The 27,636-nt window shown below is 43.7% G+C and overlaps 3 protein-coding genes and 1 non-coding gene across 5 annotated transcripts; all 4 read right to left on the bottom strand.

Annotated features, from left to right (window-relative positions):
• Positions 1 to 2,612: 2,612 nt before the first annotated feature.
• On the bottom strand, positions 2,613 to 9,998 carry LOC125726420 (cytotoxic granule associated RNA binding protein TIA1-like). 2 transcript variants are annotated; one of them, XM_049002814.1, is made up of 12 exons: positions 9,770 to 9,998; positions 8,936 to 9,032; positions 8,597 to 8,695; positions 6,868 to 6,922; positions 6,683 to 6,770; positions 6,097 to 6,172; positions 5,672 to 5,780; positions 5,285 to 5,380; positions 5,056 to 5,140; positions 4,472 to 4,610; positions 4,148 to 4,293; positions 2,613 to 3,993 (listed from the first exon to the last, which is right to left on the bottom strand). In XM_049002814.1, the coding sequence occupies exons 1-12, from the start codon at positions 9,793 to 9,795 to the stop codon at positions 3,852 to 3,854; spliced, it is 1,158 nt and encodes a 385-aa protein (XP_048858771.1). In that variant the 5' UTR covers positions 9,796 to 9,998; the 3' UTR covers positions 2,613 to 3,851. The 2 variants fall into 2 exon arrangements, with proteins under 2 accessions (XP_048858771.1, XP_048858762.1); XM_049002805.1 differs by having other exon boundaries at positions 4,148 to 4,296.
• A 281-nt stretch (positions 9,999 to 10,279) lies between these two features.
• Positions 10,280 to 10,350, bottom strand: trnag-ccc (transfer RNA glycine (anticodon CCC)). Its single transcript has one exon. It is a non-coding gene; the product is annotated as a tRNA-Gly (tRNA).
• Positions 10,351 to 15,445: 5,095 nt separating this feature from the next.
• rnf181 (ring finger protein 181) lies at positions 15,446 to 18,055 on the bottom strand. The gene is made up of 6 exons (XM_049002824.1): positions 17,906 to 18,055; positions 17,610 to 17,744; positions 17,392 to 17,525; positions 17,175 to 17,290; positions 16,943 to 17,017; positions 15,446 to 16,810 (listed from the first exon to the last, which is right to left on the bottom strand). The coding sequence occupies exons 2-6, from the start codon at positions 17,693 to 17,695 to the stop codon at positions 16,751 to 16,753; spliced, it is 471 nt and encodes a 156-aa protein (XP_048858781.1). The 5' UTR covers positions 17,696 to 17,744; positions 17,906 to 18,055; the 3' UTR covers positions 15,446 to 16,750.
• Positions 18,056 to 19,629: 1,574 nt separating this feature from the next.
• On the bottom strand, positions 19,630 to 26,755 carry vamp5 (vesicle-associated membrane protein 5). The gene is made up of 4 exons (XM_049002826.1): positions 26,641 to 26,755; positions 25,813 to 26,019; positions 22,364 to 22,507; positions 19,630 to 21,667 (listed from the first exon to the last, which is right to left on the bottom strand). The coding sequence occupies exons 2-4, from the start codon at positions 25,813 to 25,815 to the stop codon at positions 21,479 to 21,481; spliced, it is 336 nt and encodes a 111-aa protein (XP_048858783.1). The 5' UTR covers positions 25,816 to 26,019; positions 26,641 to 26,755; the 3' UTR covers positions 19,630 to 21,478.
• Positions 26,756 to 27,636: the final 881 nt, after the last annotated feature.

Genomic DNA, 27,636 nt, shown 5'->3' on the forward strand with positions numbered 1-27,636 from the left:
AAAGGAGATTAACAGAAAACTTGCTTAGCTGCTACGCCTTAACTCAGTTATACTGACGTGTAGATCGCTACTCCTAAAGATCATTACTTGTAATGCCGTTTAATGAAGTTCACATAACTCAGCTATGCTAAGACTGTGTCCCAGTTCCGGGGCTGCATCCTTCAAAGGCTTCACTCAAAAACAAAATGCATCACAGCAGTGCAACAAGGCTGTCCCATTTCGAAGGCTCCTTCAAATACGGCCTAGAAATGCGTCCTTCTTTTGCAGAGTCATAAAGGATGCACCAATGGATTCTTCACAGCCCAACATAGCCCAAGATTCATTGTGTAGAGGTAAAGTGGGTGTGTCCCAGCTAGGCAATAGGAGTGGTGCTTTGTGAGGCAAGGGTAAGGGTGGGTACAGCTGGTGATGCAAATAGGAAGTTATCCATGGGTCAAACCATCCCATTTGACATTGCTTTCTGTTTGACCTTCAAAAGATGCTGCCTACAAAGGTTACACTCTCATAGACCGTGTCCATCAAAGGATGCAACTGCTATTCGTGTCCATCTGGATGGGAACACTACTTTCACTCCTCTGGGATTTCATGGCCAAATCTCTATCACAGTTCTCTCCTTTCCCATTCCCTTGTTCTCTGCAGTACTTCTTCTGGACTTCTCTTCTCTCCCAGCAGAGGCTCCTGATGTCTGCTTCCTTAACAGCTAAACTGCTAATAGCCCCCTGCTGGAAGTCTCCTGACAGTGCAATGCCCTCTGTTTGGAAGTTCACCTTCTTCACTTTGACTCTACTAGAGTTGTCTGTATCTCAGATCAAAAATTCCATCCCACTCAACCATCTAGGGCAGTGTTTTCCAACTCTGGATAGTCCAGTCCACTGATCTAGAGAAGGCTTCAAGACATGTAGCTAATCAAGAGCTGATTGGGGGTCACTATGTGAGACAATCTGCTTTATACTCATTCATTTTCTTTATTCAATTTCATCTTTCTTATCCATCCATCCATCACCATAACCCCTTAATCCCAACTGGGATCTATCCCGGGAACAATGGGCACAGGCAGGAACACACCACAGGGCACACACACTCACAGGGCCAACTTAGATTTGCCATTTAACCTATTGCACAAACTTCTGGACTGAGGGAAGAAACTGGAGCCCCCAGCAAAAGCCCACATGAACACAGGGAGAGCACACAAATTCCACACAGAAAGGTCTCACGGCCGCCCCAGGGACCAAGCCCAAGCCCTTCTTGCTGTGAGGCAGCAGCGCTAACCTCTGCACCACCATGCCTCCCCCATCTTAATTATTTCTTTATTTAAATTTTTACTATTATTTTTCCCTAATTCTTTCAGCTGCACTCTCTCCTGGGTGTGCTGGTCCTTTCTTCTGCTGACAGATTCCTCTTTTCTCTCACACTTAGACGGACCGAATTGCATGTTCATTTTTTCCTTTGATTTTGATAAAAAAAAAAAACACTTCGTCCACTAATGAACAATGGTAGTTGTAGTTCTATAACTAAACTATTAACCATGCAGTTAGTGTAGTATTAGTATGTAGTGTACTACTAACATCAGGTAGTAGGAACAGAACACTTACACAGACCAAAATGCATGTGCATGAGGTTTTACAGCTTTTATGCACAGACATTTCTCACATCTGTGAAAAACGCACATACACAGAGCCCAGTTAGACCACACACACATACACACAGTGCCTGGTTAGAACACATACAAACAAACACACACAGAGTTCCTAGTCGTTAGAGCACACACATCGGCCATTTAAAGCGCGCGGGCGCGCGCACACACACACACACACACACACACACAGCATCCAATTAAAGCATATACACCACGCTTGGTTAGTGCATAAAGATATAACAATTCATCAGTTCTAATTCATATATGAATTGTTAAGGGCACCATACAATTTAAAATCGACTCAGCTAACAATATTGATTCATATCACTAAACCATGACGATACACCAAAACATTCCAAGGTCCTTCTTCAGACCAGCACATATTCAGAGCGGAACAGACATAGAGCTCCCTCGCACGCTGGGTAACCTCATGTTGGCTGTGAAGACAGAGCGTAAACATGCGGCACTTCCCACGGCTGTACATCTGGTTCCTATCCGGAGGCTGGCATCAGCTGACAGAACATTTCCAACATCACATTAACCGTGTCATCCACAATATAAGTGAGGCTGTTTAAAATGCGCGATGAAATGTCTTCGAATGCAGTCAAATGCCCCCGGCAGCCTGTCGGTGCTGACACTTCCTCCTGAGAAGCAGCTTTTTAAACCTTTGCAGATGTTTGGAATGTGGGACTAAGCAGGAACCCTGTAGCAGGGGTGTGGGGGGATCAATGTCCCTCTCCAGACTTTTCATCCGTGTTCAGTGGTTTCAGGTTCCATATCTGACACCTACACCCACCCACGACATCACATCCCGTCACATGATATTCTCAATACACCAGCGAAACGGAGCAGGCTTCGCAAAAGTCCACCAAGCCTCTAGCCATCTATACGTGCTGATGGAACCCGAGCAGCCAGCCAACACTAAGGGCGTCTTTGTTCCTCTGAAGAGTTAAATGAACAAACGGCACAGCAGTGATATCGTCAGGTGTCCCCTTTATTACGAAGATTTCACAAATTACAGCAACTGAAAAGCCACTTCAAAGTACCAAACACGTTTACTGACCCAGTCAGTCCAGCCTAATTTTTGCATACAAAAAAAAAAGCAACGTTAAATAAAATGTGAAAATCATATCCATTTATGGGGGCAAAATAAAAAGATAAACAAACAAGCAGATGGAGCATCTCAACCCAAACACAGGAATGCGCTACAATCCCGAAGGACCACAAAAAGGTGAGGAATCCTCTTTTCAAGAAGGTTTTTAAAAGATCCATAGGCACCGCCTATTTGTAAAGACAGCATAAAAACTCAAAATAAGGCAACAGGTTGGCATGTCCAACGCTGCCCCCCCCACAAAACGATGAAGGGGCAACACTGCAGTTTTAATCCATTCAGGGATTTTACAAAACACTAAATAATGCTACTTCAGAAACAAAGAATGATTTAGATGATTCAACCTGCTTTGCCGTTTGAGTATATAGCACCGCGTAGCAATGTAAGCACCCACCCCTCCCCCCCACCCCCGGAACTGCAGGTGGTACTGTCCTTAACTCTGAAAGGACCAGCATGTAGCAGTGTTGCTAATTACAGCATATATTAAGCTAATGACTCAAAGCAAGCTTTCATAATGAGGTGCGCATGTTCACCATAATTTTTACAGCCATAGATGTAAGAGGCAATGCTGGGTTATTTATGTACTGAACTCACAGCCTTCCAGCCAGAACACTGCGGAACATTTTAACTGCAACATTTATCAGCCTTGAAGAAAGGTGGCAGCACTGCACCCCACGCAGTCTGACCACATTCCAGGGAACCGGACTTCGGACCCGGCTGGTGTCATATGTCAGACACCTACAACCAGCTCAGACTCACTCGGTAAAAGAGCGGGTGTTTAAAAACGTCACTGAACAAATCACCAGAAAAGAACTACTCTAGAAGAAGCCAGCTGCCCTTAATTAAGCAGCCAATTAAAAATGGCACAGCCCCCCTCCCTGTACAGCTGGTCTGACACCAGGTCAAACATCTCGTGAGCCAATCCCTGGACTCCAGTCCTCAAAAGGCCAAAAAAAAAAACATCTGGCAACAGCATCCAATCCAAGCGTCATGAAAAATTCAGGTTCACAACTGATTTGAGCTCCTCACCAGTCCTTTAATTGTTGCAGATCGAAAAGGATATATACAAGTTTGAGTGGCAGCCCACGGCCTTGCAGACAGCCATCAGTGGGTAGGGTACCCGCCGGCCCCCAGGCTCAGCTGGTTAGGGAGCATGCTTCCATTCATAGCGGCGGTGGGCTCCACCATCCCACCATTGTTGACCGCCGCGCCCATGCCTGTCCAGCCGGCCCCTGCTTGCAGGTGACTACGGGGGGTGGGGGGGGTGAGAGAGAAGGAGAAAGAGTTGAATGTCAGAGGCAGGGGGCTGGAGAAGCCCAAGCAGACAAACACATCCCAGAAGTCCCAACAATGGCATGCAGAAGCCCCTCCAACCTACGCTGAGGTCACACGGCACTCACTTGAAGCCCTGCTGGTTCCACGCCTGTCCGTACACCCCGTAGGCGGGTACCGGCCAGCTGCTGGACACGTACTGCCCGATCTGCTGGGTGCCACTGTACCACTGACCCCAGTGGCCGTAGGGCTGGGCGGCAAAGCCCACCTTGTTCTGCTGTGACACAGAGACACAAGTTGAGCAAACTGGCTTTGGGTGAGACCCGCCTCCCTCTGACAGGTAAGTGAGAAGCTGCTACAGTAAAAACGCCTGGACAATACCAGCAAAAAATACGCATTTTGTATGTAGCTAAACAGAACGACGCTTGCAGGTGAATGAGGCTGCTCCGTACCGGGGGCACGGGGACCTGGTGCAGGGGACTGGCCGTGTCTGGGGTCTCCTTCCCCCAGGAGCACTTCACCACGTAGTTCTCCACGCAGGTCCCGTTGACAGACACGATGGCATGTGCCGCCGCCTCGTGGGAGTTGAACCTAAGCATGAAGTAGTGAAGAACAAATCCGTCTTTGCCTGTCCTAGTGCGAGCTGACCCTGCAGTGAGCCCATGGTCTCCACTGAGACAGAAACCATTGTAACGACCGTTTACGTTTGACAGCTTAGCCCAACAACTGTTCTCATTTATCTCAAAGACCAATTTATTGCTACAAAAGGGCATTAAACGATTTCCTTCCAAGTTCTCTAGAATGTTCTGCTGAACTTTTAATCTTAATCTGATGAGAGTCCCACAATGTGGGTCGGTATAAAGAGTGAGCTGGAAGGATACAGTGTATATAGCTCACATAGCTCACCAATGCAGATCACCTCCTTTGTATCACTGGATCAATAAGATTAGTTAGATTTTTAAAACAACTGAGGCTCCACCAGAGTAAAAGGGACCTTTTAAACACACACAGAGAAACCAGCAGAACCAAAGCATACCTCACAAAAGAATACCCTTTGTCCGGGAAAACGCGAATCTCCAGGACTTGGCCAAATGGGGAAAATGTCTGCCTCATCAGTTGTTCTAAAAGAGAGAGAAAAAGGTCAGGGAAGTCTGCAGAAGGACACTGGAGGGGGTAGCGTGCAGCTACGTGCAGTCAGGAAAAGTGTAATCATTATTATTATTATTATCAGCGAAACAGGCCATAGACAGCAAGCCAGAACCCACCTGTAAGCCCAGAGGAGACCCCACCACAGTACACCGTGCAGTTACTGGGACTGGACTGGTTTAGCACATCGTCGAAGGACAGCTGCTTGGTGTTTGCTGTGGAAAAGGGCCCAACTTAAACAGTGTCTGCATCTGGAGCAGAAGCTCCAGAAAGCTGTGGGATACGTGTGCATCATAAAAACCTCCGGGGGAAGGTGTCAAGAGCTCAAAGAACGACGACTGACCTCCAGCAGGCTAACGGCTCGTGATGCTAGCAAGAGCAGGCCGGATAACGGCAACGTGACGTTTAAGTCTGACATAAGCTGTTCTACTGCTCAAAGCACAAATACCTGCCAAGATCGCACGGCACACGTTAGGCCATAGGGGGCGACACTGCGCATAACATACCTTCATGACCACTCTTGGGAACTGGGGGCTTTCTCGTGGCCCAGTTGGTCCGGATCTGCCTGCCACCCAACCACTGGCCACCCATCTGCTGGATGGCGTTCTCAGCGTCCTGTAACAGAGCCACGAGGTCCCAGCTCACATAGCGACCACAACTGGTGGCCTACACCCAAACACCAGAACATCTGCAGGGGTCCCTGTCATTGCTACACATTCTGGTAAGGTTGTTTCTGAGGTCAACTGTACCTTCAAAATTGCAGTTATTCCAAACACTGTAAAAATAAACCAACAGTTCGGCTGAACTGGACAAACACCAAAGACCTACAGAGATGTCGGATTCAGCATTATCCTGCCCGACTCCTTTAACACGTTGAGCTTCCCAAGGCTGCTGAGCCGAGCAGAGACAGGACACCACCTCAGACACATACCCACTTGTTGAAGAAAGACACAAAGCCATAACCCTTGGATTTTCCAGTTGCTGGGTCTTTCACCACGCGTGCATCGCTGTGGAGAAAGGCAGAGAGACCAGGTAAATTCCACAGGCATCGCCGACCCAGGCAAACCCGTGCCGAGAAAACACTCCCATAAGCCATCTGAAGCATTCAGCCCAAGAGGCAGGGATTCTGAAGAGCCACATGCAGTCTCATTATGGGTTGTACTCTAATCAGTCTTAGAAAAGTGGGTCAGAACAAGCCTGAAAGGTACTGAAGCTGAACACAATGACGGTCATCAATGGCAACCCCTCACATGGCACGCTACTCAGTTTTGTGGGTCACATGAACCTGCAGAGTGAGCTGTGCGTTACAGCCACCTGATCATGAGCTATGAAAACACAACAGGGAAGCAGTAAGATCCAAGGGTCCCATTTAAAATAAAACAATAACGTTTGATTTGAATGTAGGCTGTTCATATTTCTTGGACACCCCGGAAGACGTGGTGCAGTCACATCTGACGTCTGCAACCCCAGATGACATAGTAGGTATGTTATGTGTACACGGAACACGGAACACTTACGATGTTCTCCCAAAAGGTGCAAAGGCTGCCTTTAGGTCCTCTGTGGTGATTTCAGGGCTGAGGTCTCCAACAAAGACGTGGAAGTGATCTAGGATGGGGGGAGGGGGCACAGATTTCCTGAGATCCTATCATACACACCATCGCCACCGGCATTGCCAGCTACGGGGGCGTGGAGACACACTTACTGCTCGTGTCTTTTTTCTGATTGCTTGGAGTCGTGGCCCAGTTAACTTTGACTTCCTAGAGAAAAGGGGAGACACAATAAGGCAGCAAAATGAAGCCTTCGAGGCGCAGGGGGGGCACACTGCCATCTATGGTTTTGTAAAGCGAAACCGCGTGACACAGAGGGCGGTGTCTGGGTTCAGTGACGAGGATGAGGAGGGAGTAAAAAAGAACAACAAAAAACAAAGAGAGGGACGAACCTGATCACACTCAACTGTTTAAAAATGTAAAAATGTAGAGAATTTTTTAAAAATCTAATAAGTAAAAAGGTCTAAATAACAAGAAACTTACAAACGAGTGAAATTATGAACTTGTATTACTCCTCAAATGGTCCTTCAATACCTGTTGAGGATAAAATATTTACACTGAATAGATTTGTACTGAGGGTAAAGTGACGCAGAAACGCTAAGAAAGAACAAGATAAATATATAGAGAACAGGTCAAGATGACTTCCTCAGTTCCAGTCACATCAATAGTAACGTTAGAAGTGCATATCGCCAAAGACTAACAACTTCATGTTATTCTATAAAAGTTTTACACAAAACAAGATGCATACACCAATGAGCGATCAACTAAACTTAAATGAAACCTGCCATTTAATTCAACGGGAACACCACTCCCACTAAGTAACCGCTTCTCCATGTATGAAATTTCCCCAAAGAGGTCCAAACTTCCATTAGATGTGCTCTCTGGATGGACAAAAGCACTGCTAGCACTACTGGGGAATAACGATGCCCTAACGCCCATGTCAGAAATAGTAAATGCATGTGAGACATTAGGAGCACAGGTCATGACGCTCAGGACACAGGTCTAGAACCACAACACCCATGGATACAATGGAAAGCCATGGAGAAGTGGGCTCTGCACCCAAAACCACCTGTTTAGTCTTGGGGCACCTGATTGGCTCATCAGCCAAGTGTCCATCAGCAACAGGTAAGTGAGAAACTGCTAATGGTACAGAGGGACAGTGAAAACACCTCCTCTTTAGTCACCGGACCTGTCATTAATAAACCTCATTTTAAATGATGGCAAAGAGAATATACATGTTCCAGAAAAATCGTGTCTGTCAGGTGCACTTCGGCAGTGTAATTCTACACATTTTGATCAAGAAAGAAAGCTTGCAAACAGAACTATTCTTGAAAACTACAAATAGCAAATGCAAAGTGTTGTATATTTTAGTGCAAAAAAAAAAAATTCTACATACAAAAACAAATCGAGCCTGAGAAAACCTGACTTCATCCAGCTCATCTCAGACTTCTTCTTCCACAATGTAAACATCCATAAGTTCAGAAACTCACAGCAGAAGCCACAAGATACAGGTGATTTAAGAATTACAATTAAATGTGAGAGCATATTACCTGATGCCTATGATGAGGATGATACGGTCTGGACTAGTACTCCATAAATTTTAAAGTTAAAAACAACAGAACAACACTATCAAGTAAAAGTAACTTACCTATTAGCATCACTGGTTAAGCTATTAAGCCCACAGCAATACAGCTCGGGCAAATAATAACAGTGTGTCTATAGAGGGCGCAACCCACATTCAGATCTAAACGCATCTGAAGACACATTACTGCCGACTAAGCTTTAAGCAGAGAGGTCAATTGGAAAAGCTCCACTCCCGCTGCCATGGCGACAAAGGCCTGCCCCCACGTTTCCCCAACTCACCCAAGAGATACGATAGCTTACCTTACCCATTATCTTACGGCCGTTCATGGCAGCCAGGGCGGCAGCGGCGTGTCTGTGCTCATAGAGCTCCACAAAACAGTATGGGTCGTTGCCTGCTGTCTGGAGGAAGGGAACGGGACAGTTACTGTAAAGCTCATCTAGGACTGTAGGGGGCACCATAGTGCTTAAGGAGCTGTTCTCTTCTACAGAGTGACCAGCTTTATACGTGACACTTAACTGTGTATAAATGAAGCAGAAACCAAACTCTCCAAGCTGCTGTTTGGTAACTGAATACCAATTCCAGCAGCGACCACACACCCACCCACCGCTCCAGCGGGTATCAGCATCCATGCCACTCACATCTGATATCATTTTGCAGCTCTTGCAGGGTCCGATCTGGCTGAAGAGCTGCAGGATGAGTGCCTCAGTCACATCCCGGGACAGGTTCCCAACATACCTGTGGCACAGGGAGGTCAAGCTCAAAGGGAAGCTTCAGTGTTCTTCCACGTTCACCATTAAACCCCAAAGCATCTCATACTGCTTAGAATACTTGACGACTTCAAGACTGCACTGTCACACATGAGGAAGAATGAAACAATGACTAATGCAGGCAAAACGAGGGCAAACTCTTAAATTGCGAGTAACAGGCCTGAAACTGAACACAGGAAGTACATCGTGACCTATCTGGATTTTTTAAAAAAAGAGAAACTATGCCGTACTGGAATGAAGACACATGGAGACTGGTTAACAAGCCATCACTTTCACACACAAAAGGCGTATTTAAAGACCACACTGTGTAAGAGATTAACAGCATAACATCGCAGTAGCACACCGCCCCAGCATAGTCACATGCCCGCACTGGTTTATTTCGTAATCCTTATCAAAAAATAAGTCGAATTTGTCACTCGACGGTTTAAATGCTGCTGATTCGTATTTAAATCAGCAATCTTACTCAAGATCGCCTCTTTCCTACCAAGGCTTCGCTAACAGCACATTCTCCATTTTACACGAATCGCCACGTAAACACACGTCGTTTTCATGGAACTGGAGCTCAGGTGGCGGGGAGCCTTCCGGATGTGCCGAGGGACCCCGGGCACCCTGAAGGGTCAGCAGCCTGGCCGGCAGCTTCCTGTGGGATCGCCGAGCCGGCGGCCGCCCGGCTAGCTAAAGCCGCTTAGCCAGCCGGTTACTTACAGTGTCTTGGGCTGCTCGTCGTCCATTGTCGTGCTTTTCAAATACCGAGCCCCGAGAGAAGGGAAACACCCGGGGAGTGTTGCGCTATGGTGCGGTGTCGCAGTATTTAGGCTTCGCTATATTCCTCCGGACGCAATTCGGTGAATAATATGCAGCCGCCTAGCTCCTCTCCCCCGGTCACGGACAAAAGGGAAGCAACAGAAGATGGCGGCGAACCCGTGCGCATGCGCGGAAAGAGCTCCGCTCCGCTCGCCTCTACGGCGCTTGGTTTAACACATTTTAAAACGGAGCTGATTGAGGTTAAATAATAATTTTACACCAGAACGGCTCAGTTTGCAGGACTTCGGTTTGGCCTTGCTCTTAAAACAGCTGAGGAGATTTCCATCACTGTTGAACGTACTTGTACTTACTAAATCAGTTCGGATTGAAAAACCAGTTTTGGACATTCCCGTCTTTAGAAACGGTTAAGCAAAGACCTCGATCTCTCATCGTTCATCAGTTTAAAACACGTGCGCCGCCCGGGAATCGAACCCGGGTCGCAAGAATGGGAATCTTGCATGATACCACTACACCAGCGGCGCTCTGATGCCCATTTTCCTGTTTTCATTTATGAAAGTCTCTTATATAAACATATAAATAACACCATCCACGCTCCTCTTATGCTCCGTGAGAATAACATCAGGCAACCGCCCAGTTTATCAGCATGGAAGTGATATCAACCCACATTCCACTTAATGACCATGGGAATAAGGTCAAACCACATTCCGCTCCACCACCAGGGGAATAATATCAACACACAGTCCACCACGTTATTGTGGGAATATTCTTGCCTTATTATTAAAACGTGACCTGGAGACACACAATGCGACTTCTTTAGCCTTAGTTGGCTCTGAGCTCGTTCCAAACAGGAAATCAGGATTTCTCATCATTGTTTACCTGCTTAATTTTCATACTTATCATGTTACTTTTAAACATTTTTCTTAATTCTTAGTTGAGTAGTAATAATTCAGATTGTGGTGTAATCTTATTAAATGTAGTGTCGATTGCATACATTATAAAATATTTCGCTGACATTGTGCTCCCAAAATAATCGGCACCAACAGAACTATTCTTGAAAACTACAAATAGCAAATACCAGGTGCTGCACAAAAAAAGAATTCCAGATACAAAAACGTATAAACGTATAGCCTGTGAAAACCTGATTTCATCCAATTCACCTCAGAGTTCTCCCACAACGTAATAATCCAGAAGTTCAGAAAGCCAAACTCACAGCAGGGGGCACAAGGTACTGGTCATTTGAGAGTCACAATTAAAGGTGAGAGAATGTGATGAGGCTGCGCAGTGTTATTGATGATTCTAGCTCTGAACTGCAGAGGGCGCTACAATATCACAAAATAATACGCAAATGAAGTATCATTATTTCCTGTTACATTAAGACAACCAATGCCTGCTCGTGGCATTTTGCAGACAAATATACACTGCCTTGCCTGGCAAAAGTCGTTTAAATACCGTTTGTATTTAAATCAGCAGGTACTTAAAAGCCAATGATAGCATATTTATTAAGGCCTAATTAGCAACGCTATGCAACAATAAAGTGAAGTCAACTGAATACCCAAAACTACTCAATGGCCAGGTTATCTCATCAATGGATTTTTTTCTTACCTAAAGGCATGGATATATACCGTGATGACAATGCCAAGATTCATAGGTCTTGAACTGCTAAAGAGTGGTTTAGGGCGCGCAAGGAATCATTTTCACACATGAATTGGGCGGCACAGAGTTTTGACCTTAACCACTGAAAGTCTCTGAGATGTGCTGAAGCAGACTGTACGGGGTGGTTCAATTTTCAACTTGTTCAATACAAGATCTTGACGAGAAATCAATGCAAATCTGGATGAAAAAAATGTTGTGATGCCACATAAGCAATGCATTAACAGATGCGCACCACGATCAAAGTCAAAGGCGTCCCAACAACATATGAAACTGTGTGACTTTTTTTTTTTGGCCAGGCACTGTAGAACTACGTTGAATGATTGGCTGAGGTGCCAAAGAGCGCTAAAAGGCATTGCTAGCAAAGTACTGGGCATGTGGGGAGCTTTGGGTCTTGACATGGTTCAGCAGTTTGGGCCTGGCCATTCACCCTACTATACAGAGGCTGGGCCTGCTGAAACACTCTATCATAAAGCCTATATTTTCAAGCCTCTTGTAAATAATCATATGAGCACTTAGGTAATCAGAACCAGAATCAAGTTTATTTGCCAAGTATGTTCACATATATAGGGAATTTGTCTCCAGATGTCAACAGTTCTCATACAGTAGATACATGCACAGTTTAGGCAAGACAAGACAATGGTGAAATCCAATCTGGCTGTTATATGCAATGTGGATGTGTTAAATGTATAAAAAGTCGGATAGTAGAGGAGGTGGGTGAGTAAAACTTACACAAACATGATGGGGATCCCCTATATTGCAGGTCACATTAAGAAAAGTTCATAAATTGTGGTGTGCTGTTATATATGACATTAATGTCTACCTTGTGTTTCCAGTTCATGATTTTTTTCTGCTCCAGCAGCAGAAACCTGGAAACAATGGGGATTTGTGATGTTGTGGCAGGTGCCTGCACCGAGAAGAGTGCTCTTGCTGATGAGCAGAGCACTGAAACAGTGTTGTTAGCTCACCCTCCCCTCAGGGGCGAAGACTGTCTGAGAGTCATTTAAGGCAGCCAGCTTGTGAAGGGGTTTGTGTGTGGTGACTGCAAATGAAAAGTGTGCTTTTTCTTTGAATATTCTCAGATGGTGTTTCACGTTACAGATGTCTGAATACAGTCTGATGTAAATCAGGTAGCACAGGTTCAAATGCTGCCCACAACTCTCCTTGTGTCCATGTGGTTTTCTCTCCTGAAGTTCAGTGTTTGTTCATAGGGCTATTTTAAATTGAGCCAGAAATATGATCATGATACAGTCTAGTACTCAAAATAAATCACTGTTAACCAGAGGAAAAGATTAGCTACATATGGAAGGAAACATCACTCCTGTACACACCTTTCCTCGTTGGTGTTTTTTCCTTTCATTTGTCATTATATCAGGAAGCGATTTGAAAACTTGAGTCAAAAACACAAGAGTTATCTGCTTCTATTTCCTCCTCACAGGAGACCAGAAAATGTGTAACAATTGCACTTGTAAGTAGTGTATGAGTGTATAAGAAATGGCACAATATATAACAGGAATGTCTCCATCAGTGACAGTGTCCCTGGATGCTTTCATTGGAGCAGAATTAGAGTTTAGTTAGGCTTTCTATTCCTTTCCTTCTGCCGTCATTGAACCTGTTAGATGAACCTTCAGAGAACAGATTAGAGCAGTCAGTATATATGTCTCATTTGCTGTTATATATCATATTTCAGGATGTACTATAGTTTTAACTACCTGCCAAAAATAAAGCAAACTTGAAGACAACTGTCTTTTGACACTGATTTTATGTGATACGCCAGAAATTTACCAGCGCCCAAGACCAGTGTTTCCCAATCCGGTCCTCGGGGACCCACAGTCGGTCCATGTTTTTGTTTCTTCCGAGCTCCCTGCCAGACAGTCTACATTTTTGCTCTGTAGGGAGTTTCTCAAGGACCAGATTGGGAAACACTGCCTTAGACGCTTACCAAATTCTTCGTGATGTGTCCATTCTTGGGTGTGTCCCTTTGTCCCTTGGCTAATTCAACTCTGTGTCTCAACCTTTGCAGGAATCTCTGCTCTCTAAAATTAATCATGTATCATTGTGACTCATAAGCATGTGAAGTGCAATTAAGTGGTTTCAGTAATGAATATTATAGCACTACTTTGCTGTTCAGCCCCACTGTGGAGGAGATCTACAAGCATAGTGCCGGGACGCCTGCACTGTGTTGAACCCCTTACCCAAAGAGACTCAACCCGCTTGGACAGCTGCATGGTTGAAGAAGGACCACACTGGTTTGTGAAACAACAACTGTCATAAGACCACACAAGACCTTTGATACGGCACTTTTTCTTTATATTGAATATGTGTGCATGTTGGGGTACCTAAACTTCACAATACAAAACATAGTATGGAAACAAACCCTAACTTAGACCCTTGTCTTACACACGGTAAGTGTCAGAAGACGTCCTGTCAGTCTAGTCAGCAGTGAGAGTCAGCAGAGTCAACAGAGAGTCAGATCTATGGAGTCAACTGTGAAGTAGGCAAAATTTTCATTAAACATAAAGAGTGTTGAACGTTTATAGTGAGACGTTAAGTCTCCAGGCACAGTTTGCCCTCTGGAAGGTGTCTCCTGGCCTGTACCACTAAGCTTACAGACAGTTTCTCCCCAGGGTAATCAAGCAGATGAACTTCTACTAACTCTTACTATGCTGTGCAGACATACATGCACATACTCCATTTGTCTTTTTTTAACATATCTCAGCACCTGTTTATGCACTTATAAATAGCCTACCCTCAGTACTGAAGGATATCCTTCTGCCCTGCACTCTTATGCCATGCAGCTATGCTGCTCCATTGAGCACATTATCATATTGTCTGGGTCAGTATTTATTACTACAGCACTAATTCACTTTAAATTAGAATAGAATAGAATAGAATAGAAAATCTTTTCCATAGACAATGAAACATTGCATGCTTCTCACCAAAGCCATAAAGGATAAATAAAATATGATAAAATAAAACAAAATAAAATATGAACATGAAAATAAAATACATAATAATAAACACAGTATAGAATTACAGTATAGGTGAATCAAAGTGCTACAGTGGAGTCACAATCTTTCAGCAGCATTAAACTGCATTTTTAAAATCAGCAGCAGTCACTTGGATAAGAACTAGCAGCGCTATAGACAGTTGCTGTTTGGGGGGCAGGCTGGAAGATGGGTGCAGCTCGTGGGGGTGCAGTGGGGTTATTTCAGATTGTTGCCTTGTTACAATGATTGATGCCTTTCGTCAGTCTGGAAGCACAGAAGTAAATAGCTGAAAATAATGGACGTTACTGTTTGATACTTGGTCAATTATGTTTTATGCTTGCATATTTCCTTCTCATACATTCTTTCCTCACATATTACCTATTTTGCATCGTCTGCCATTTCTTACACTGTTTAACAAACTTACAATTCATTGTAAACCTGCTTTGGAATTGAATTGAATGTATGAACAATTATATGGTGAGTGCAGGCTGTGGATGGTACTGTGGATTTGGGCCAGGGGGTTCATCACGTGGTTACAAACTCAAGATGTTGGCCCACTTATTGAAAGCTGAGACAGCAGCAGATAGTTTGTGCTCTCAGGACACATTTATGGTTTGATGAGAGACTAAAACATTCTGCCAATGTTTATTTTTACTCTAGATGTCAGTAAGAGCTCTTTGTTCAAAGAAAACCTATTTATGCATATTAAAATTCTGTCTGTATGTCGCTTTGTAGCCTCTCATGCTCGCTAAATCGTATCCTTGAAGGTTTTCATGTTACATTCCCTTTCTTTTAGGAAGCATGCACTGTTTCTTGTAAAATATTTGGGTTTTTAGCATTCATGGGAAAGGTGGGCTGTGTCCCGGGTTGCTCGTTGGATGTGACCCTCAGCCAGGCTCGCTAGATCCTCCTGCCATGTGCAGCAGTCATGTGACTTCTGGGATCAACTCCAAGCTTATGAACACAAATAAATGGGTTGTTTACAGTTGCTGAGTTTTATTCTGTTGTTTTACACCAACAAAAAATGGGTGACATTTCCGACCGGGAAACCTTCAGGGACTCTATGATTTTAATCTCGTCCAAGCATATCAAGGGATCGGACTCATACATAAGACCAAAGGTGGATAGTTCAGATCAAAAAAGTAAAAATCCGGACCAAGATTTTCAACCAAATGAGTATAAAGAGTCACAGTCACAGAGTACTCAACTGGTTGGTTGAAACAAAACTTTGGTCTGGATTTGTACTTTCTGGACTTGAACTATCTACCTCTGCATATGTGAATTATGTGAAGGATGTAGCATTCCATGTAACTAATCATTTCCTGCAGTAAAAACCCCCTAAGATCCCCTGCTGCTGAAATTCCTGCTAGAACTGATACAGCGACTGACAGGCAATAGGCTAAAACAGGCTGCAAATAAGGAAAAGAAACACCCAGACCTCTCAGCATCACTCGCCAAGCCCCCCCCCCCCCTCTTTTCACCAGCGTGCAGCCTAGTTAACAAACTACGCAGTGTGGCCACTTGAATGGTTACACTGGTGAATATACTGCTTTAATACCATTTTAATATAATACAACAGAATAGTGATACTTTATTCACCCTCATGGTGAAATTCTGTCTTCGCCCATCACATCTTGCTCTCTGCGTGACACCTTTACAGTTGAGAGCAAGCTTGGGGGTCATAGCACAGATTCAGTCAGTGTTCAGTGCCCCTGGAGCAATTTGGGGTTAAGGGCCTTACTCAGGGTCCCAACAAAGGCATCGGTCTACCAATCCCAGGATTCAACCAAGTAACCTTCTGAGTCCTGATCCTCGAGCCAGATACTGCCCCCAAATCAACAGTTCATATAAAACATACCAAAAAAATCATTTATTTCTACAAATACCCAAAGAGCTGTGTGTTTGATGGAAAGGAATTGAGGCAAAGCTCAGATTATACATAACTTCACATAGTAATAAATACCCCCTTCCTCCAACTTACTGCAAACTTACTTAATATCAACATTTTATTTAACAGGTTATAAAGACTGTACATTCATCTATAAGTCAAGATTTCCTGTAGAACTCATTTTTAGTAAAAGTAGTGATAGAAGTACTCCTAATATGGAGTTTCTTTGGTCCTTCTATAAGAATTTTTAAATATCATTATAAGAATCACAAACTCAACAAAAATGTCTCAAACCCCAGCTGGAATCCCACGGTAAAAACAAAATAAAAAAACAGAAATCACAAAAATACTAGATCATAAAGACACTGTTTCTCATCATCACTGGGGCTCTCCTTAAGTGTACATGGCTCCATGCAAATTCTCCAGTCTGTGCTCCATCTGCTTTCTTCGCTCCTAAAGCATCAGAGAGATCACAAAGAGAGATATGCAGAACCCAGGGGCTAAGCTGTTCATCCAAACCCCACTCGTAAACAGACAGACATGCTAAGCATGCATCCTGTTCCTCCGGGTGTCTGGTGCGCTCACCTTGTCTTTCCGGAACTCCTCATACTCGTGGTTGTCTGTCGGCAGCTCGAGGCGACAGAGAGGACAGGAGTTCGTCTAAGGAAAACAAGCAGGGGACTGGCTCAGATATATTTGGACTGACTATATCCTGAGAGCCACATGATAGACACTGACACATTACCTTCTTTACTAAAACCAGGGACAGGATGAAACTCAATACTTCGACTGCTGACTCCACCAATTCAGTTCCTACCTTTCCCAGCCACGGCAGGATGCAGCTGGAATGAAAAAGGTGTTCACAAGGCATCTTCCTCACGGTCTCATCTTCCTCAAACTCCAGCAAGCACACAGGGCATTTCAGACCTCTGTCTAGGTAGAGCAGGACAGGAAGTCAGTAGAACGACACAAGCAGACAGTGCAGAGATACAGCAGGCTAGAAACCTGCCACTGTGCTCCTGGGCAAGTAGTACCTGCTTGCTCAAAGGTGATAACGACCGTGGGGAGGTTCTGTACCACAGCTTTGGCGGCAGGAGGTGGTAGGCGCTGGTCCCACTCTGATATGTCAAATGGACCCAGGTCAATGTCCATGCCCTGCATCAGAGACCTGTAGGCATGTCAATCAGGGGTTACTTACACGTGTCCTGGCAATAGGTGTCCCGTTGTCACCGCCCCCCATGCGCAGGTTCACCTGGCAAGCTCCAGCAAAGCATTCTGGCGGTACTGTTCCTCCGGGTTGGTGGGCTCGCAGTTGTGCTCGTCAAAGTAGGACGCCATCCTTCCTTCTGTGCTAAATACAGCGGCTCCAGGAGCAGGGACACTGCACCTGCGGAGACACATGACAGACTGATCGCTGTCCCACGGTTGCCGGAAAGCGAAATTACAATATACGATAATGAGTAATTAAGCCCGCTTATTATTATCTCATCTCGCCAAGATAAACACACTGTTTTGAACATTATTTAAATAAATTTAAATTCAATTCACCTGATATGAATACCGGATTCGTCTGTATAACGTGCCGATTCTCACCAGAGCACAGTCATACTTCCGGAATAAACAAAATCCTCTAAGATCCAGTGGCAGCGTTTCTTTCGACCAATCAACGCAGGGTTTGCTCGAAGAAAGCCAATCGGTGCAAAAATAAAAATTGCTGCGCGAAGAAAACCAATGAGAGTGGAGGGAGGCAGGTACTTTTCGAGCACGTGACGGTAGTTTGCGTGAGACTGTGAATTGTGATTGGCGTAGATGCGATCAGTGAGTATACGGAGTGTACGTGGGTTTGAGCTGCAGCTGTCTAACAACAGGATTACAGGGTAAATTGATTTGGTTAACGTTAGGTGTGACCCATAAAGAAGTATGACCGCTATCACCTGTATGCTGTTAGCTGGCAGCGTGTGACTGTCCTGCTCGCCCTGAAGTGACAGGTAGTGTGGAGGTGCTGTGTGTGCTCAACATCCAGGGAAGCAGGGGGAGGCTTGGCCAGCTCCGTGGGGTGCCGGCTTTGTTTTAGCTCAAGATCACGTTACAAAGCTCCCCAAATCCCCTTCCTGTTTATCAGCGCTGTACGTTTCCTTCCTAAGAATGTCAGACAAGTGAAGAAACAAATTCATTAAATAACCTCGGATTAAGCGGGAGATGATGGATGGATAGAAACATTAACCAGGGGAAAAAGATTTCCTGGGTTATACGGTTGTTAATACAACATAAATAAAAAATAAAAGCATTTTTTTCACTTAATAGTTATGGTGCACATTTGGAAACAGGAATCTTGTAAGAATCACAAGTGCTGCATATTTTTTCTAAAAAATTCACATTTTATTGAAAGAAGTCTCAATGAGCTAAAATACGGTAGTGTCTCAGCGAAAAAAACGAGAACATTAATATTTCTGATACGCACTATTCGTTTTAAAGCCTTACCATCGTACACTGTGAGCCTGGTAAAAAAAAAAAAAAAAAAACACTCCTTCAAATGAAGGCGGCCGACAGCCGTATAAGGGATGGTGTCCTGAGGCTCAGAGGACGTAATGAGGAACCATTTGCAGGAGAATGCCCATGATGCACTTGGGGGGCTTTCCGGGAAGGGCCCTCCAGTCTCGGAAGACAGCTTCACTTTCGCCGTGCTGTTTGCTCACCCTCATCTCAGTGCCATAAATACACCCTGGCAAAAGAGCTGGAGGGAGGTTTATTTCAAGCTGACGACAGCCCAACATTTGGTATGCAAATCACCATTATGTGAATAGCAAGTCCAGTTGACAGCCTGGATACAGACAAACAACTTGGAGCATGGGATGGGATGGGATGGGAGTGCCAACACTTAACGCTTAGTTTCTGTGTGACCTGCAAGAATATGGGCATTATTCTAACCCATGACAGGCATATTTTTGTCCATTTTTAACATAACTGTATGATTGTGGGGAGTCCATTTTAAATGTAATTGTAAGAAATCTCTTTAATCTGGGTATATATTCAATACTTTCAAATAATATACGATTTTCATGTTATATCTCAACGTAAAAAAATGTCAAGTGGTGGAACTGTCATAAGAAATGTGTGGCGTAAGAGAACAATGAAAATTGGTATTTCAGATGTAATAATTAGGCATAATTCTAGGGATGAAACCTTCAAAAAGTTGCAAAACAACTGTGTTTTTAAAACCATTACGATATCTGAAAAACATGCTGGCAAATTCACATTACGTCAAACTGCACAACTGGGAAAAGGGCTTTTTATTTAAATGTCATTTTAGAAACAAGGGTCCAGATGTTACATCATAAAGAAGATCCCAAGTGATTTTTATTCCTGAGTTAGTAGATCTACCTCAAATACTGACAAAAATAACCATTTTCAACTACAACTCATGGTTAGACTGGTACAACCCATGGAAAACCATGAAGGTATTGTAATATGATAAATTTGTTTTATTTGTTTTTAAAACTGTGCATAAACCTGATATCAAAAGTTTGTTCCGGTGTCCAAACACACTGTCTAATTTGCAATGAGCTTGAAAAAGAAGGTGGCACAACAGCTATTTATATTGCTACTAATCATAAATGCAAAAAATAAGTAGGAATTAACTATGTCTAATGCATTGTAGACACTTAAATTGTTACTTTAGGCGGCTGTCATTTGGAAAAAATATATTTCTGGCTGCACTGCCTGACAGTTTTCAGTTTGTGAAAATCATATTTGTCATTCACCAAACTGTCACTTGTGTTTTTTTTATTGTACCATTTTAGTGTGATGCAGACATTTGCAGATGCATTTTCACGCATGACCCTAGTCTCATTAAAAAAGAAACCCTCCTGTACGCCTTCAGTAGTTTCTCACTTCGCCCCCACCTTGAACTCCACAGATTCAGTTCCTCTAAGCTGCTTTCATCTTGCATTTCATCTTTACTAAATGCTGTTATTTCTGCAATGGAGTAACTTCCTCACTCACTCTCCCCGCTCTTTCTGCTATGCTTTCCATCCTGCCTCCTGGCTTCTTCCTTTTTCTTTACTGCTAAAACACAGCTAATGAAAGTAAGATCCACTTAATCTTCACTCTCTCATTTTTAGTGCAACAGATCTTCTCCATGAATACATGAATACTTTCTCGCTCCTTTTGCTTATTTTTCATACAATTTCAAAGCAGTTAGTACAGAGAAAAAAAGTAAAAAAAAAAACATTGGATGACTGTATAAAACATAACGTTTTGTAATGGGTAAAACATTCTCAAAGAAAATGTATAATTTTGGCCAGCAAAATAGTGTGTGTACATCATTTTGAAACAGACTTCTTAAGGGACAAAATTCTTAAGCAAATGAGAAAAACTGTATAATACTCTATTTCCCCCAAAACCAAAGCTTTCCCGATGTGTGGTTATTATTTTTTCTCTCCTGATTAGCATTAGAGCATAAGATTACTGTACATCTTACCTGTACCATGATGCATTAAACCACATGTTCTTACACATTGGTATTATTGTTTAATTACTTTCGCAAACAGTGAAATGTGACCACTAATATTTACAGAGTAGCAAACATTTCTGACCTTCTTACAGCTAATATTGTCCGTATGACCATATCTTATATTGTTTCCCAAACAAAAGTTTGCCACCTAAACCAGCGTTGCAGATTCCTGTATGAGACTATAGAATTTTTATTGAATAGGTTTAATTAAACTGAAACTTCATTCTATGCATATTGCAGTTCCATAAACAATTTATGATCAAGATTACAGAAAAATAAACAAATATGCCAGATATCAATGTTTGTTCTTCATTTCCGTTGAGGACAAATATGGCTCGATGTTTGAGACCGGACGCCTTTTGAGTACAGGGAATTGCTGCATTCTTTCGAAATGGTACAATGATTCACACAAGGTCAGCTTTTCTTTTGGGATATGGACAAAAGCAGCAGCCGAAGCCAGTGTCCCATTATGTCCAACGGTCCACGCACTGGTAAGCTGTCAGGATCCTGCAAGTCTGCATGTGACAGAAACACTGATCTGGGCATTGAAAGAAGCATCCATCCTCACATTCTCAAGGGCATATCATACAGTTTGTATCAGTTCTGGTCTATCTCCTCCCGTCATTTGTTGGGTCGGTGTTGTTTGTCTTACTGCTGGGTACTGTAAGTATAATGATGACCACAATGACGATCACCAGAAGCACTGCCACGAGGCCCCCTAACAGCAGCCTCATCTTCATGGCCTGCAAACAGGCCCGCCGCTTCACGGTTGCTGTGGTCTTTTGGAAGGCCTTGCTCTGGAAAGGCACAAACCGAACATCATCAGCTGAGAGACACTGAAAAAGACGCTTAACGAATAGCTGACGTACAAGATCTTTTTTTTCTGGAACAAAGGCTGATCTATAGGCTTAGCCGTGACTAATATTTCCTGATATTGTCTCGGCCAGTCGGTTTCATTTGATTTGTAATCAGGTGAGTAAGGAAATATCACTAACGTTGTGTGCACATGTCTAGGAAATTCTTCCTGTGATGACAGGTTTTTCTCAATTTTCTTGTGACAATGGGCCATTCAAGCCACAAGCTTGTGACTTTGGGAATCAGGAAGCCTTGTGCTATTACAGAGGTGTGTGAGCGCATGGACAGATCCCAGAATGGACGTATTTTCATTGACGTGCTCCTCATGCACTGCGACATGGCCGCCGCTGTGCAGATATATACGCCAGGTCAGTGTGACATTCAGAGACAGAAAAACTTGCCTTCAGCTCATTCATCTAGCGAAAAAGGAAATACCTTTCTAAAAATACCTACATAAACTACAATCAGGATGTAAATCGTACATTCTTTTTTACCTCCACCCCACCCATGGTGTATTAATAGCTGCCACTATGAGGACCTTGGGATAGACCCTGGCAGAACTCCATTGCTGTCGCACCAGGAGACGTGTTAATGACGGTTGGGTTTTCGGCAGAGGCCTTTTGCCGTGTGCACCCCACCTGCACCAGCAGTTGGTCGGCCCGATCCTCGAGCTCCCTCAGTTTGCCCGACCTGTCCTCAACCTTCTGCAGGTTTTCCAGCATGATGCCCTTCACCTCCTCTGCATCATCCTGAACCTGCTGCAGGCGGTTCTTGCCGTTCTCCTAGAGGGTGCAGATGTGAAGAGACCGGTCATGAGCTCCAGCGGGTGTCAGGGAGACTGAGCTAAAGCTGTGGGGCCTTGGATGGGACTTGATTTCTCAACAAAGCCATGGCTAGATGGGGCATAGATCATTTGAGCAACATCAGCGATGCATGATAACGTAGAGCATAGTGTTGGGTTGAGCACTGGAGGGTTGTATTGACTGGCTTTGATTATTGGGCGATTACAACGCCCCCCCCCCCCCCCATAATTTACATCCATAACGCCAATAGCATGTTATATGTCAATGAAGCATGTATGACTGAGGCTAAATTATGACCATGAACTGAGTCGGTACAGCAAACTCTGAATCTTACTCTGAAGCTGATTTTATAGAGATCTCTCAACTTCAATTGTACAGTAACAGAGACAATATTCAGGGAATACTCTAGAATGCATGTTCTAAGGATAAACAAATGGCTGTCCTGAAAACACTTGCTGATATTTTCACATGAGGAACATTTAACTTGGACTGAAGAAGGCAGGGATAAAACTGGACTTTTAACATTTTGACTGTCCCTTCCCACCCCATCAGCTAAATATAATAAGTTTATAATAAGTTTTACAATTTGTTTACCATAACTTCAGGGAATGTGTCTCTAGGAGCTTTGCATTTCAACTGGAGGCAGAGTACAGGAAAGATTGCACAAGACATAAACATGCAAATAGGAATTTTGTATTCGAGAGTTGCACAGAAAGAAAAATAATCAACAGAAACTGTGGGTTTCGCCTTTCCTTTATAAACACAGACTCATGGCTTTCCAGGAAAGAGAAACTCGTAGCAAAATACATTCAGGCTTAATTACACACTCAAAAATTGCGTTCTGAAGTTTGAGATAGTCAGAACATGGGGTATCGTCAGCACTTCAGCTAGTGTGCTGCTCACAGTCAGCACATGGGGTATCTCCAGCACTTCAGCTAGTGTGCTGCTCACAGTCAGAACATGGGGTATCTCCAGCACTTCAGCTAGCACGCTGCTCACAGTCAGAACAAGGGGTTTCTCCAGCACTTCAGCTAGTGTACTGCTCACAGTCAGAACATGGGGTATCTCCAGCACTTCAGCTAGTGTGCTGTGCCTAGTCAGAACATAGACCAACTATTCAGGGGTGCCCCAAGAGATTTTGGGGCCCATGAAAGCATATCATACAGTTCCCTCAACTCAGACCAATCCAATTCTGTTCCAAAATTTTTAGAGCCCCTGTCACACTTTATGGCACCACCAAATCTATCAATTCCTCCATTTTATATAAACATAAACAGCCAGTACTGGGGTGGGGGGGGCATAGAGTCTACCCTATGACGCATCGGGCATGCCAGCTCATCACAGAGTACACATTCACACACTGTGTAATGTAGAGACACCATGCAGCCTAACTGCACGCAACTGATTGTAGGCAGAAACCAGAGTAACTGGAGGAAACCCCAGAGAATACAGCGAGAACATGCAAACCCACAAAGAGCGGGGGTGGGGGACTTGAACACTTCAAATACATAGCCTGCACTCTGCATCTCCTGTCCAATGTCTACTTTTCACAACAGTCAAAGAAAGACTATGGTTACATGCCAGTTAGTTCAGTGCAATTGTCTGAGATCTGGATCAATTCCAGATACTTCAACAAACTAATCAATAAAGCCAACTCTAATCAAACCACTGATACAAGGCTGTTAATCAACACCCTGTCAACAACCCTTCACCTTGGAGCACCTTTATTCACAAGCTCCTACTGGGAAATGCTACTGGGTTCTTTCTGTGTCCTCCACCTCCACTTTCCACCATGCCTGACATGTCCCTGACCAGCAGTACCGTGGAGTAATTCTTGATCATTCAAACATTGACATTATTGTATTCATGTTCATACATGTTAACAGTGTTTCTCAAACCAGTCCTACCAGGAGCTGTAGCTGTAGAGCTCTAGACTCTACAAATGTAGACTGTTTGGTGGTTCCCGAGGACAGGGTTGAGACACACTGTTATTATAGGAACCATCTGGGAAAGAAGACCAGGTCCGGTCTTCATTGTGAGGTGCAGACTACAATCCAAATAACATTGCTGATATTATTGTAAAATAAAGGTGCAAATGTAACACAGCAAGAATGAAGACAGAGAGATGCTCTGTATCATTTTGTATTAGTTGAGCCATTAGCTGATTTGTAAATCATACTTTAATCTGGAACTGGGAACAACAGATACATTTACATCTACTCTAAATAGTGTGTTTCTGTACCTCTCTGACACAGGAAAGCTCCATATATTTCTCTGACACAAACTTAAGTGCTAATACTCCAGAGGAAATGTCCACACGGGAAATGTCCACAATAAAAATGGCGAGAAATTACAGAACCGGTGACTGAGCTGAGCAGAGCAGCACTCATTTTGGTAACAAATTTATAGACAATGGGGGCTATTCACTGGCAGGAAACATTTGTCGTTAACCAATGAACACCCTAATCATCCCTGCCGGCTTTCTTGAACAGCTCCTGTCTGGCTGCCGCTCTCTAAGTAAGGGAGCTTTTGTCCCGTCTCCTCACATGGGAGCCCCCTTGCTTTCACGTGGTTGACACCAGATAATAGACTACCTCAGTGACCCTGCTGTAAATCTGCGTGTTGTTCCACCCCGGGTCGAGCAGTGAGACGCCGTAGACTCAGGAAGCGCAACACTTCGCTTTTCCTTTCCTTCCTTTCTAGCTTCCTTCTTTCTCGACCTCCATGCCTCTTCCCTGCCTGTTTGTACCTGGTGTTTCCTGCCAGCTAAGCAGTGCTCACTCCAGGGCTGAGGATGCGCCTGTCAGCTGGATGCCTCTGGCGCCAAGAGGAAACTCCAGCAGTGCAAGTCTCGCTTTCCCCAAGGATAAACGTCCAGATGGTACAAATGACAAACTGAGCAGCTGCGCCTTAAACAGCAGAATAGCTCACATCCTGCACATGTAGAGTTTCATCTCACTGTCAGACGTGGGCTGATGCCCCTAAAAGTCTTTAAACACTTATCTCAGTCTAGCGGTTATTGTGAAACTTGGATGTTCATGCTAGTTATGACAAAGAGAATGATCAAGAATATCTCCACGGTAAGGATAAGGCGCGAGGCAATCGATAGTAACTAAATTGATTAACCAAGCGTATTTTTACATCAAATACATTGACTGTTAATGGTGAGGTATACTTACATAACTAACACCAGTGTTCAAGCTCTAACGGTGTGACTCTGGGAAGTGGAAGAGCTTTAAAAACAAAATACAAGTATTTGCATGTATCCGTGTTTGCCTACTCACCATTTTTCGGAACCAGCCGGCGTCACTGTCTGTTCTGAGCTGTCATCCGAGGGCACAGCTCGACATGAGCCGCTGTTTGCAGGAGTCAGAAGCTGCGCCTCCAACGCCGCTGTTGCAGCTGCGTCTGCCGCCTGTCACTCCCCCTGTTTAAAAGCCGCTCCGAGCGGACTACTTAAACCACCCACTCAGTTTATCTCAGAGTGACTGCTAGCAGACACAACAGAGGACATGACGAAGGAGAGATATGTGCGCAAAAAAAAAAAAAAAAATTATCTCAAGTTACACTTTATTTATAGGACCTGGCACTACTTGAAGCCTACTATCTACAATTTTCTAATAGAATAAATGTGTCCACTCCTTTTCCTTTTTAAACCAACCCCGATTACTATATATAGTTATGAAAATGTTTCCACTTCCACACGGTTTACTCATTTTCGTATTCGTACATGACAAACGCATTTACTTTCAGCTACATAGATACTTTTGTTACTTAAAATTGTTTTTTATAAATCAATAACCAAAAATGCAATAGAATTACTTTAAGACAAGGTTTGCTCTTTATATTAGTATTAATTTCTATCGCTGATTTCTTAGTCTGATTAATTCTTCCTTGATTAATTACAGTATACACTTTGCCGTTGATTCCTGGTGAACACTGAAAATCTTGTATAGATGAATGATCGTTTACTTTGTATTCCTGTATAAATGTTGATTGTTTTTATTGCGGCTGCCTATTTCGTAAATGCCTCTTTAATTATCGCATTAGGCACCTAGATTAAAAGCAGGCAAAACACGCAGCGGAAATGAAACTAAGAAAAGGAAACGTACCGAGATGCGGTTTGAGCAGCGGTGCTCTTAAAATCCACCCGCTTACTCCAGTCAGCTTCTGCTTTTCCTTTCCGTATGATTGTGGTATACGTGCTAAGAGTACGTTGTGGAAATTTGGGGATTACTCTTATTCATTTAAAGTGCCTTTTGGGGCTGTGCTTCCCACGATTGCAACGACACTGGGCAGGCTGTATGATGAAAGTCTGCCAGAACGTCTGGATGAAGCTCTGTAAAAGTAAATGAAAATGAAACCAGATGAAAAACCAACTAAGAAATCCCCTGTAACTAAAAAGAAAACTCAAATGTGCCTTGTATTTAAAAAACAAGAATGCAACCTTGATATGTATAACACCAGCACCAATCACAGTGCATCCCGCAGCATACCAGACCAGGAACATGCTTGTATCTACCATTGGGAACACCAACGTCGTGCCCTCAGTACTTTTTCTGCATTTGTTGTCACTGAAATTGTTTTCCAGACGTATTGCTGCATTCAGAAAGAGTTTTTATAAAATCATAATTTACACTGTACACGGCATAAAGAATTATTAGGCAAGTATGTGTTTTGCTTGTATCCGTCGATCAGGATTGGTACACGTCTGGCCCGGTCCCATGTGTCTTGCCCTTGTTTGGCCAGCAGGTGTCGCAGACCATCCTGTTCCCCCATCTGTTTTGTGGCCCTTAGTCCGTACTGTGTTTGCCAACTTGCTGGGCCACCTTGTGAGTTAACAGGCTAAACTGTCAGCCACTGTTCTAAACCGCCTTTTGATTCTGGGCTTGAGGGTGGCCAGAGGTCAGTCTCAACTAGTTTTTTTTTTGTTTTTGTTTAACATTTATTTTATGTTCTCTTGGTTTATTTGTGTATATGTTCCAGTTACAGTCCCTTGTGCTTGTTCCCTGTCTTATATTGTTTTCCTTGTTTTGTTCCCTTAGTGTTTGAACCTGTTGTACCCGTTAATTGACCTCACCTGCACTGTAAAAAAAGACAATTTTTTT

Source organism: Brienomyrus brachyistius, chromosome 2 (assembly GCF_023856365.1).
Source record: "Brienomyrus brachyistius isolate T26 chromosome 2, BBRACH_0.4, whole genome shotgun sequence".
Classification (NCBI taxonomy): Eukaryota; Metazoa; Chordata; class Actinopteri; order Osteoglossiformes; family Mormyridae; genus Brienomyrus; species Brienomyrus brachyistius.